The 12,500-nt window shown below is 41.9% G+C and overlaps 1 protein-coding gene across 1 annotated transcript in view; it reads right to left on the bottom strand.

The window, feature by feature from the left end:
• Positions 1–12,500, bottom strand: part of LOC138967747 (atrial natriuretic peptide receptor 1-like) — a 31,543-nt gene that overhangs the window by 18,185 nt on the left and 858 nt on the right. The window contains exons 2-7 of the mRNA XM_070340403.1: positions 10,535–11,068; positions 10,107–10,215; positions 9,076–9,229; positions 5,499–5,754; positions 5,171–5,258; positions 3,304–3,455 (exon numbers count right to left, since the gene is read on the bottom strand). Coding sequence (XP_070196504.1) covers positions 3,304–3,455; positions 5,171–5,258; positions 5,499–5,754; positions 9,076–9,229; positions 10,107–10,215; positions 10,535–10,600 — 825 coding nt within the window. The 5' untranslated portion in view covers positions 10,601–11,068. The remainder of the gene's footprint in view (positions 1–3,303; positions 3,456–5,170; positions 5,259–5,498; positions 5,755–9,075; positions 9,230–10,106; positions 10,216–10,534; positions 11,069–12,500) is intronic.

The following is a 12,500-nucleotide window of genomic DNA, read 5'->3' as shown; positions in this document are numbered from 1 at the left end:
CCCCCCAGCCAAAAAATAAAAATATTTTTGTGTGTTTTTTTGGGTTGAGTTTCAATTTTGTGGGTATTAATCAGTGACAAAATCTGCTGCCTGGAACTGGTAATGATCATCCTCAGAATGCACCAGCTTGCACCATTTTGCATCCTTTTTTTCAAAATTTTCCGGGGGGGCATGCCCCCGGACCCCCCTAGCAAGCTCGGCGCTTCGTGCCGTCGGCTCAGCGCTTCACGCCTTCACACCCATGTCTTCACAATATACTTTTGGAAACCCCCCCATAAAATGAACTGATCTGCCCCTGACATCACACACAAACACACACAACCGCACACTCAAAAGTTCAGACACGCACAAGAATCTTTTAAGGAACAGAAATGAAAGGAACTATACAATATGAGTGTTTCAGGTACAGTACACTAAAGGAGATCAAAGTTCAGGTTATCGAACCAGCAGGTAAGTATGGCCAAAAAAAGGCCAACGGGACTTTAACGCGTCTTGTAGTTTATTAATTTGTTTTACAATTGTATTGTATTGTTGCTTGCATTCAAATTGTTACAAATGCTGATAACAGTACGGAAACTTCATTGGGAACTTTCTTTTAAACCCATATTTGTGCACAATCACTGATTTAGAATGTTTTATTGGACGCGCAAAAAGGCATGGTGTACGTAATTTCACTCAATGGATGTGGAAATCATGCAACATAATTTAAAATAGCTAATTTTTCTTCCGCTTTGACCAGTTTATTTCTGTTGAGATTATCATTGTGCATACTACTACGCCAGCTGAACATAGTCAATCCACTGGTTTTCGTCTCAGTTTTCTGGTTTTGTCAGAGCGCAACGCAAAGTCTCATGTGACTCACCCAAGGTAGTTTTTTGTTACAAATAATGGGTCACCTCACTCTTGTTTTGTATTAAGCGCGCGTATTATCACAACGTCTGTCATAACAAGTAGGATTCCCTACGAAGACGGATGTTCGTAGCTGTACTCGAGACCTTTTATCTTATGATTGCTCAATCTGAAGTTGTTAGACATTTACCAAAAAATTCAATAAACCCTAATTTTGCAAACACGGTTGATAAAATGTAAACCAAGAGGAGATAATTAAAAAATCGAGCATGCGTTTTTCCTATAGGGCTTTTGAAAACCTATACACACATACATGATTTGCCGTGAGGCTGTATAGTACGAACATTTAAACCTGGTTCGAAGCCAGATGAAAATATCTCTAATCTTTTTTGGACACATTGTAGTCTCTCAAATGGGGTTTAATTCAATACAACAATCCATGCGTATAACTGCAGAGGTTATCGGACAATTGATTCTTCAAGTTGAAAGCAAGCTCTTCAGCGCAAGCGGAATAACATTATTCTGTCCATGTCACAGAAAAATGTTTTCTATATTTTCGTAAATCTATCATTGATGTAGTTATTACCTCTCTCTCGGTTTAGTTTTTTGTGTGTCGAAACAAACAAAACAGAACAAAACAACCAAAAACAAACAAACACACAAACAATAACAAATAAAATAAAAAATAAAAACACACACAACAAACAAACAAACAAACGTTCTGTACTTTGGAACCAGAGATGACAGTATGACCAATCAAACGTTTAATTTGCATAATGAAGCCGACGGAATGTAACGTTGTGTACGTGCGCGTATTTCACGTGTGGACGATTTGCACACTTTCCCACTCCTAAAAGTGTTGGGCTTTTGTAGAATTCGTATAGGTTGTAATTGGAAAAAGTTCGTTTTACCGCATGTCAAAATTAAGGTCACCTATTCTTTTCACGAGTAATTCGTTGCTTAATTCTCTCTGAAGCTCGTTACGATAATACCCTAGGGGTTCTGTAAAGCATAGTACATGTATTTCGTTCTTGCTTTCCGGCACGATCGACCTTTCGGACAATACTATCATTTTGACGTGTGTTTCGACATTAGGTTTGAGCCTTGAGGGACACGGCTTAATCAGTCACGCTGGACTAGCCCTAATGGCGAGAAGCGCATAGTGCTTTTAGTTATGCGCTATAGAAATCTCCTTAATAAATAACTAAATCACAATGCTAGCAGAAATAAATCACATTGGAGACCTAGGGTGGTGGGTAGGAGAAAGCGCCCAACCGGCAGGGGCACCAGCGCTCAGTCGGATTGATTGAAACCGTATCTCAATTTCAATTACCTAATTGACCGTGAACTTGTGTTCCACCCAGTTGAGCACTTTCTCCTGCACACTAACTATAGTGTTGGGAAAAACAGGACAGAAAATAAACCTCAGTGAGGGAGTGAGAATGTTTGATGGAATTCCACAGTGATTTGAACTTTGTTTGTCATGATTTCACATGTCATCAATGTATGGCCAGATATCCAAAAAGCCGTATGCTTCTATTCGGCCATTTGTGACTCTCCACCACGAAATGAGTCGCATGTCACCTCGCGCGGTTCTGCGCTAGGCTTAATATAAGTCCGGGGAGTGTCTGGTAACAGTGTGAGGGTCACCTTAGTCTCAGGCTTATAACTCAAACTTATAACTTATGCTGTTTTCTAAACCGGTTTTCACCACTGGATAGAGCATAACAACTCTTTAGGGAAATGTAAAAAATATGAAAATCATGCAACGGTGACATGCGACTCATTCTGTGGTGGAGGGTCACATTTGATGTTTAAACTATATAACGATTGTTAAGTGTAAAAAACAAGGACAAAAAGCAAACTAACGAAAACCAAACAAAACTTGATTGAACAAAGGCTTAAACATTGTTGTTTAAGAGGAGCTAAATCAATAGTAGAAAAAAGCATTGTCAAATGTTTCCCGATCCTTATTTGCACAGAATAGATTCTCTGTGTCTAAATGACCAAACAAGTCGTTCGACCGACAGACAAACCTAGCGGCAGACAGAGGAATATTTGCGAAAGATAGATAAAAAGGCGGAGACACGGACATAGTTGACATGACAAGCGGAAGGATGGTAAGATGAACCTACAGATACAAAAACGTAATATCTATAAGGACAGACAGACAGTAAGACAGACAGAAACAGAAACACAAACAGACAGACAGACATACGACGCATGCACGAACGCACGGCGACACACACACACACACTCACACACACACACACACACACTCACACACACATACACACACACACACACACACCCCGCACACACACGCACACTGACACTGACACGCGCGCGCGCACACATACACACACACACACAACACCCCACCCCTCCGCACCCACACAGAACATCACTCAACCCATACCCCCCCACACACACACATAGAACAAACCTACTCACCCCAATGACAGAAACAACAGCGATCAGAACGAGAAGAAGACTGATGGCAATGAGAGCAATTTCATAGTTCTCTAGAGGACAGTCTCCACAGTCACTGGGACAATTACTACACGTCTCGCCCTCCTCTGTCTCACACGCACTGTTTCCACATACTGTCAGACACAGACAAATAAAATAAAATAAGATTTAAATTAAAACAAAATCAAGTAGCAATCTCATAGTGCTCCATAAGACAGTCTCCGCAGTCACTGGGACAATTACTACACGTCTCGACTTCCTCTGTCTCATTCGCACTGTCTCCACACACTGTCAAACACACACGCAAAAATAAAATAAAATAAAACAATATCAAGTAGCAATCTCGTAGTGCTCAAGCGGACAGCAGGGCCGGACTACCGGGGGGGTTATGGGGGTTGCGCAACCCCCCCCCTAGCCTAAACATGTACCTTACTTCTTTAAAAAAATTTTTATTATTGCTTATTTTATGCCGTTTCATGCAAGGAGCGACCATTTTCCTATCTCAGAATATGACCTACCCGTCAGCTTCCCCACAACGACGGGGGGGGGGGGGGGGGTGGTGGGTTCTAGGGTTTCCGGACCCCCCCCCCCCAGCCAAAAAATAAAAATATTGAATGAGGTATGCATTTCTTTATTTTACATTGAGTTTCAATTTTTGGGGTATTAATCAGTGACAAAATCTGCTGCCTGAAACTGGTAATGATCATCCTCAGAATGCACCAGATTGCACCATTTTGCATCCTTTTTTTCAAAATTTTCCGGGGGGGCATGCCCCCGGACCCCCCTAGCAAGCTAGGCGCTTTGCGCCGTCGGCTCGGCGCTTCGCGCCTTCACACCCATATCTTCACAATATACTTTTGAAAAAAAAACAGTCAGAAAATGAACTGATCCGCCCCTGCCGCCAGGGGGGATGTCCCCCTGGGCCACCACTGGCAACCCCCCCCCCTCCTCTTCGCCTAGTCCGGCCCTGGACAGTATCCACTGACAGTCACTGGGACAATTACTACACGTCTCTCGTTCCTCTGTCTCACACGTACTACTATCTCCACACACTGTCAGACACAGACATACCACATAAAATAAAATTAAATGATGGGAAACAAAATCATTAGAGTGCAATCTCCAAAGTCAATGGAACGTCTCACCTTCCTCGCCCGCACTGTCCCAGCTAACCGTGGGACACAAATTACATAACATGAAATGGGTCTGTTAAAATTCGAGATGCCTTTTCCATCGTTATGCAGAAGACAGATGTATTTGGTATATTGACACTCACGGTCCACATTTATAAAACGGCGGGTTGGACAAAGCAAACGTTTTATCAGAATAAGACAAGATAAAGTAAGATAAAAAAAAAGACCCCCCCAAAAAAACAACCACGAACAAACAAGCAATCAATCAATCAATCAATGACGCTTATATCGCGCATATTCCGTGGGTACAGTTCTAGGCGCTCTGCAGTGATGCCGTGTGAGATGAAATTTTATACGGCCAGTAGATTGCAGCCATTTCGGCGCATATTTACCTTTCACGGCCTATTATTCCAAGTCACACGGGTATAGGTAGACAATTATTAACTGTGCCTAAGCAATTTTGCCAGGAAAGACCCTTTTGTCAATCGTGGGATCGGACACCGAAGAGAGTCTGCACACAAAGTTGACTCTGAAATAAATTTCCGCCGAATCTGGGATCGAACTCACGCTGACAGCGGCCAACTGAATACAAATCCAGTGCGCTACCAACTGAGCTATATCCCCGCCAAGCAAACAAACCCATACAAAAGAAAACCAGAAAAAAAAAATCAACAACAAAATCTAAGACAAACATGAACTTGACTCAAAAGTCTCACCTGTTTTTGGTAGAACTTCCATGCTTTTCTCTACGGCCACGTGCATACCGGCTATTTTGAAGTGCGCGATAACTGATGTCAGACCCACCTATTAAAATAACAAGGCAGTTTTATGGAATTTGCCAAAGTATCATCCGCAGTGATAAACTAGATAGGAGAGGAAAATAAAAAAAAAATAGAGAGAGAGAGAGAGAGAGAGAGAGAGAGAGAGAGAGAGAGAGAGAGAGAGAGAGAGACTGAGAGAAAGAGAGAGAGAGGGGAAATGGAAAGTGAGAAACAGACAGACAAACACAAAAAGGCAGTCGGACAGACACACATAACCACATACCTCATACAATCCTGGAATAACGCTGGTCCAATTACCACTATTGATCGGCCCGACCATGACCTGGGAATGAGTAAAGATGGACCCTTGAGGGGGGATCCAGGGACCACAAAGACCGTTGTTGACCACCGATGTTTCGGACAGCGGACACGAGTGAACGTTGACATGGTGTATGCAGCAGTTGGACACGTTGGCCTTGGATGGATCGGCTGGACACGCTGTGGATTCACACCACGCTTGGGCTGCCGAGGCATTACCACTGGAAAGAAAACAGTTTGGATAAGTTCGTTTGAATAGTTCGTCCAAGCCACGATGCCAACTCCTCCTCCTCCTCTTGCTCCCTCTCCCTCTCCTCCTCCTCCTCCTCCTCCTCCTCCTCCTCCTCCTCCTCCTCCTCCTCCTCCTCCTCATCATCATCATCATCATCATCATCATCATCCCCATCACCATCATCATCATCATCATTACCAGCGGCAGTATCAGTGGCAACATATTTTCTCCTTCATCATTTAAGTACCACCGTAAGTAGAGAAGCTTTTTCAAGATTGTAATCCTCGTTACCATTGTTTTGTGAGGATCATTGAGCTTTTCACTTTCTTTCTTTTTACATTTAGTCAAGTTTTGACAAAATGTTTTAACATAGAGGGGGAATCGAAACGAGGGTCGTGGTGTATGTGTGTGCGTGTGTGCGTGCGTGTGTGCGTGTGTGCGTGCGTGTAGAGCGATTCAGACCAAACTACTGGACCGATCTTTATGAAATTTGACATGAGAGTTCCTGGGAATGATATCCCCGAACGTTTTTTCCTTTTTTTGATAAATACCTTTGATGACGTCATATCCGGCTTTTTGTAAAAGTTGAGGCGGCACTGTCACGCCCTCATTTTTCAATCAAATTTTGGCCAAGCAATCTTCGACAAAGGCCGGACTTCGGTATTGCATTTCAGCTTGGTGGCTTAAAAATTAATTAATGACTTTGGTCATTAAAAATCTGAAAATTGTAATTTTTTTATTTCTTTTCTAAAACGATCCAAATTTACGTTCATCTTATTCTCCATCATTTGCTGATTCCAAAAACATATAAATATGTTATATTTGGATTAAAAACAAGCTCTGAAAATTAAATATATAAAATTTATGATCAAAATTAAATTTTCGAAATCAATTTAAAAACACTTTCATCTTATTCCGGGTCGGTTCCTGATTCCAAAAACATATAGATATGATATGTTTGGATTAAAAACACGCTCAGAAAGTTAAAACAAAGAGAGGTACAGAAAAGCGTGCTATCCTTCTGAGCGCAACTGCTACCCCGCTCTTCTTGTCAATTTCACTGTCTTTGCCGTGAGCGGGTGACTGACGATGCTACGAGTATACGGTCTTGCTGCGTTGCATTGCGTTCAGTTTCATTCTGTGAGTTCGACAGCTACTTGACTAAATGTTGTATTTTCGCCTTACGCGACTTGTTTTTTTCTTATTTTACTTTTTGTCTTTCTTTCCTTCTTTCCTGTTGATACGAATTCGTGCACAGATGAACTGATGACTGTCCGTGATTTACTACCGTTGTCCCTTTTAACGTTGTTTTTTCTGTTCCTTTTTTGTACAGCCAACTTATACATATTGAAGAATAGCTGTCAGTTTTTAGATGATACATACACATAATAAAGGTAACTATATCAGCGAAAAGTACAAACCATCACAGTTATAACAACTTCTTAATTTCATCATATTAACGAATAATGTAATATCTAAACGTGCGTAAAAAATAGGCTATTCCGATTTGTGGTTACATCCAATAAACAACCAAAGACAGCGCTAAAAATACAAACAGCAGTAGGTAAGAGCCATTAGTAACAAGTCCCCTGCACTTGTATACTTAATTTTGATTTACTTTAAAAGACTGGTCTTCTTCAACACTTTAGAATGTCATTTAGTAAATTGCATTCTTTCTTATGGGCTATACCTTTGTACCCACTAAACTTCCGAGTAAGGTCAACCAGCTTGGGATTAATAATGACAGGCTACGTACGATTTGAGAGTTAAATCAGGTAATACGTGTTTGGTAGTGTTTGGTAGCCTGCATATTAAAGAAACGAAAGTTAATTCTACTAGCTCAGTTGATCACTAGTGTTTACCAAAAAGTGTTTAAAAGTGGAGAAGATTGTTCCATTCTGATTCTGGTGTTTGTGTTTGTTTGGTGTCATCTCGTTGTATTTGCAGTCAAGTCGAGTGCAGCAGAACAGAGTCGATTGATCGTAAACCATGACTTGGAGCCTCCCGCGTTTTTGCATTGGACAATTGCATTTTGGGCATGCCTTTTGTTTGGGTTCAATACCAGCATGCCCTCAGTCATATGGCGATATTACCACGGCTGAAAAAGAATGATGCTCGCAGATATTTGTTTTTGCTTTGAGTGTCTGCAAACATTCGCCTGGGATATGATGGAACTTCCTGTACGTGATATTTGCATGGCTTCAGCAGCGATGTTTGGTGAGTGCCGTTTCAGTGATAGTATCAGTTAGGTGGGAACTGGTTGCGTATAATCGATCAGAACATTCTTTTGTGTTACTGATTTTGTGTCCAAAAACGACAGGTGAGCAGCCGCAAAAAATTAAACGTGTTTACACATACAGTTCATCGCTGTATATACATATGTCCTTGGTTTCCTTGGAAACAATTTGCAATGTTTGAAGGTTGATCATGCATCTGGCACAAATCTTAAAAATTCATTGCTCAGTTGCTCCAAAAGTCTTAAACATCACGAATGCGAACACACACATACACTAGAATGGGTATTAGTGAACACGCGGTTATGAGAATGTTGATATAATTAAACAAGCAACACTAAATATGAAGGTGTGATAAGCCGCCGTACATAAAGTCTGGGAGATTATTCAAATATAACATCAAAAGTTAAGTGTTTGTTGCAGCTACGCTTGCTAGATTGGTACCATCCAGAGACTCGCCCAGAACAGACAGGAGTGGAGGTCCTTTGTTGCTCGGCTGCCCTACATGCAAACCGGCATAATGGGCAGTAAGTAAGTAAGTACGCTGGCTAGATTAAGAAATTATTAAGTCAAAGATAGGACAACATTTGAGAACAAGAATAGAGTTATTGCGGTGAAATGTACTGGATTAGAGAAAGATGAACGTTTGGTACGGGCTACCTCCTACAGCACACCCCCAGTGTACACATCTTACGCCCAGGAGGTTGACTAGCCACGCAATTGAGGGTGTGGTAGCTCTGTTGAGCTTTGGGATTGTGATTCTCGGGTCAAAGGTACAACTCCAGGCCGGAACGGCCACGGGTCAACTGTAAGTGACGGTATCCACGTCCTACTCCCTTTCCACTACGATAATTCTGCCAGAAGTGCAGGTGCATGCTTAAATACATAATCGTCCGGGTAGACCGATTCTTGATGCTTTTAGCTGTCCAGAGGTAGGAAGCGAACCGAATTTCCCAGCAATTGGGTAACAAATACATGCATATGAAAATGACAACAAAACAGAAAAAGAAGTCCCCGGCCGTGTTTTGGACGGAGGGACTGAGGGAGGCCAATGAAACACTAGAAACATTTTCTACCTGAAGCCCCCAATCGTTCCGGCCTTGTCGAAAATACCCACAGTGACGGCCCACTGGTAAAAGGCAGGGTCAACGTGAAGGTGAAAGGTCACGTTGAATGCCCTTTCGGCCTTGACCTTATCCGGTGGCTCCTCGATCCAGTCAATGTCAACTCCTTGGAAGACAAGAAGAAACAGGTTGCGTAAAGCGAAATCAACACATTATGGCAATCGCTGGGTGTCGAGAAGAGAGTTATAGTGTGTGTGTGTGTGTGTGTGTGTGTGTGTGTGTGTGTGTGTGTGTGTGTTGTGTGTGTGTGTGTGTGTTTGTGTGTGTGTGTTTGTGTGTGTGTGTGTGTGTGTGTGTGTTTTGTGTCTGTGTCAGTGTGAATGTCTGGGTATGTTTCTGTATGAACAGCGATTCCCAGAAAACAACTGGACTGATCTTCATGAAACGTTACTTGTAAATTCTTCCCAATGATATCCCCACATGTTTTTAATTTTAATTTTTGCCAGAAATGTCGTTGATGAAATCATAACCGGCTTTTAAAAAAAGTTGAGGCGGCACTTTGACGACTTCATGTTTCAATCAAATTTATTGAAAATGTTGCTTGAAGAATCTTCTCTCAGGGATTGCATTTCATTCTGGAAACGTAACAACATTGAATTGATCAATTGGTTCCCTTAAAATTAAAAAAATTCCGACTGAAATTGATATTTCAGAAACATCTTTAAAATATATTTTATCATTTCATGAATACAAAAAAATATACAGACACGTCACGTTAACCCTAAAAATCAAATAATAAGAGAAACCTCTGTTTTTGCGAAGAAAAAACCCTGACAAAATAATGTCTTAAAAAAAAGGAAGTAATAAAGTGGAAGTAAATTTAAATAGGTTCTGAACAGGGAATCTGAAAGACAGGGGTCTTAAAAGAGACAATCTTAAAAAAAGAAGGGGGTGGGGTGGGGGGGTGGAGGCTGGTAGGTGGGCGGGGGTATGTCTAGAAAGGGTGTTTTTATGTGTATTTGCAAGTGTACAATCGTAGTTACCTGGACATGAGGTGTAAGGAGTGGAGTGAGCAGCTGTGGCGTTGAGCGGCCAGCAATGGAAATTGTCGTTACCCAGTCCGTGCCAGGGGTGAGCTGGTACCGCACAGTGCTGTGTGGACAGACAGGCAAACACACAAGCAGACCGTCACACAAACTGTGTAGGGAGCAGAAACAGACAGGTAGCCAAGGAATTGTGCAGACATGTATGCATATACACGAACATGCACACGAACATGCAGAGGCAAGCGGACAAAAAAACAGACAGAGAGACAGACAGACAAACGAACGCACGCACGCACACACACACACACACACACACACAAACACACACACACACACACACACACACACACGTGCAATACTAGCACATGTTAATACTGTCCACATTAAATCCCCCCCCCCGCCTCCACTATGATTCCATCACTCACCAATATCACAATAGCGCATAGCACGAACACGTTCGACGCTTGTTTCATTATGTATGCCTTGTCCATAATAGCGTCAATGATTAGTGGTGAATTAAAAGGATATCACATCAGTAGATTAACACCGTGTTACGACGACTTCATTTGCTGAGCTTCACAATGGTTGAGTCCTTTTTCACAGCATTTTGTCATCAGCATAGAATACTGAACAACAATCAAGCAATGAATGCAAGCTGGTTTCACAGAGGATCAAGCTGATTTTAGACAATTACAAGGTTCTATATTTTATGTCCAGCCGGTGGTGTCTCGAGTCAATGGCCGTGGAATATGCACACAGTTGCCTGTCACCCGACAATCACATTGTTTAATGCAGTTGAAGCAATGTTGTTGCCTGTTCGCAATGACCCAATTTGACATCACATTCGTTGACGTCAACACTGTACAGACGTCAAAGCAGTCCTTTGTAGCAGCTGCACGATGACGTCGCAGTGTCCAGTTTACAGGGGTGGTTGGTACTGGTTAACGTCACAAACACACCTGAAAATATGAAAACAAATGACTACAGATTAATACAACTGGCTGAAGAAATATTTTCTTTAAGCTTGGACTATTACGTGCCGGCTTCAATAAATTCGGGAGGAGATGCCTCCGACTAAAACACTCCAACGAATCAAAATGTTTGACAGACAGGCTGTCACGCAGACAGACAAACTAAGAGATATGCAGAAACAGATTTACCCCAACTCACACAGTCAGACAGACAGACAGACAGACAGACAGACAGACAGACAGACACACACACACACACACATACACACACAAACACACACACACATGCGCGCACGCACGCACGCAAGCACGCACACACACACACACACACACACAACACACACACACACACACACACACACAAACACACACACACACACACACACACACACACACACACACACACAGTTAAATGCAAATTAAAGGCATCAAAAGTTGTATCTCGGAGTGATGAAGGTATTATCCTGTACACATGAGCCAGCTTCAATTTCCTTTCATTTTTGTGCGTGATAAAAACAGATCACAGCTTTTATGCACGTTTTTCGTTCTTCCGTCTATCTTTCGCTTCCGTGGTGAATATGTCAAAGTTAGTTTCCTGAAATGGAGGAGTTTCATTCAGGAAGTCCAATTTAGTGCTCCGTTTTGTCTGTCACTTGTAGGAATCTTTCGGCGAAAATTTTTTAGTTTTCAAAATCATAGTTCATTAGCCTGGCTAAAACTGGGCGACATCCGCCCGAAACTACAAACTAAATTCATGAAAAATACCGCAATGTTTCGTCAGTGTCAAAAATGACTTCCCTTTCTCGCTCTCACCCCCGCCCCCCCCCCCCCCCTCTCCACTCTCTAATACTGAAAACAAAACAAGCCTTTAGATGACTGACCAGTTTAAGACAAACAAAATCAGACTGCTGCAGTCATTCTTAACTGGTCATTTTATGGTACCGATCTGTCATTCATGTTTAGCCTGCCTGATATTATACAGCCAGATAACACATGTTTGGTGAAATCAAACAAATTGGGAATATTCTAGATACCTTTTTTTTTTTAAATAGCGACAGATATGTCCTCATTACTCGTGTGTTAGTTTGAATGGGCGTCAAGGAAGGCTTTTCAGTCAGCCGAAAGCCATTCAAAACTAAAAGACTAACGCATTACCTACACTATATAAACAAGTAGTAAAAAACACCACGACGTATGTTCACGAATAGTATAAAAAAAAGTGAAAACTCACTGCCACACCAACTTCCTTAAATTGTGGACAAAACATAAATAACTCACATTTGCTTCAGTGCTCATCCTAGAACGGCACAACGCATTTGTTACCTATCTTCACGAACGGCAAAGCATAAGAATGATTCACTGCCTGCGTGTGTAACACATTTCCCACCTGATCAGTTCAACGGAATGTAAGCAAAAGAAA

Source organism: Littorina saxatilis, linkage group LG5 (genome assembly GCF_037325665.1).
Source record: "Littorina saxatilis isolate snail1 linkage group LG5, US_GU_Lsax_2.0, whole genome shotgun sequence".
NCBI lineage: Eukaryota > Metazoa > Mollusca > Gastropoda > Littorinimorpha > Littorinidae > Littorina > Littorina saxatilis.
Note: the sequence above shows the minus strand (reverse complement) of the source record. Positions and strands in the feature narration are given on the sequence as shown.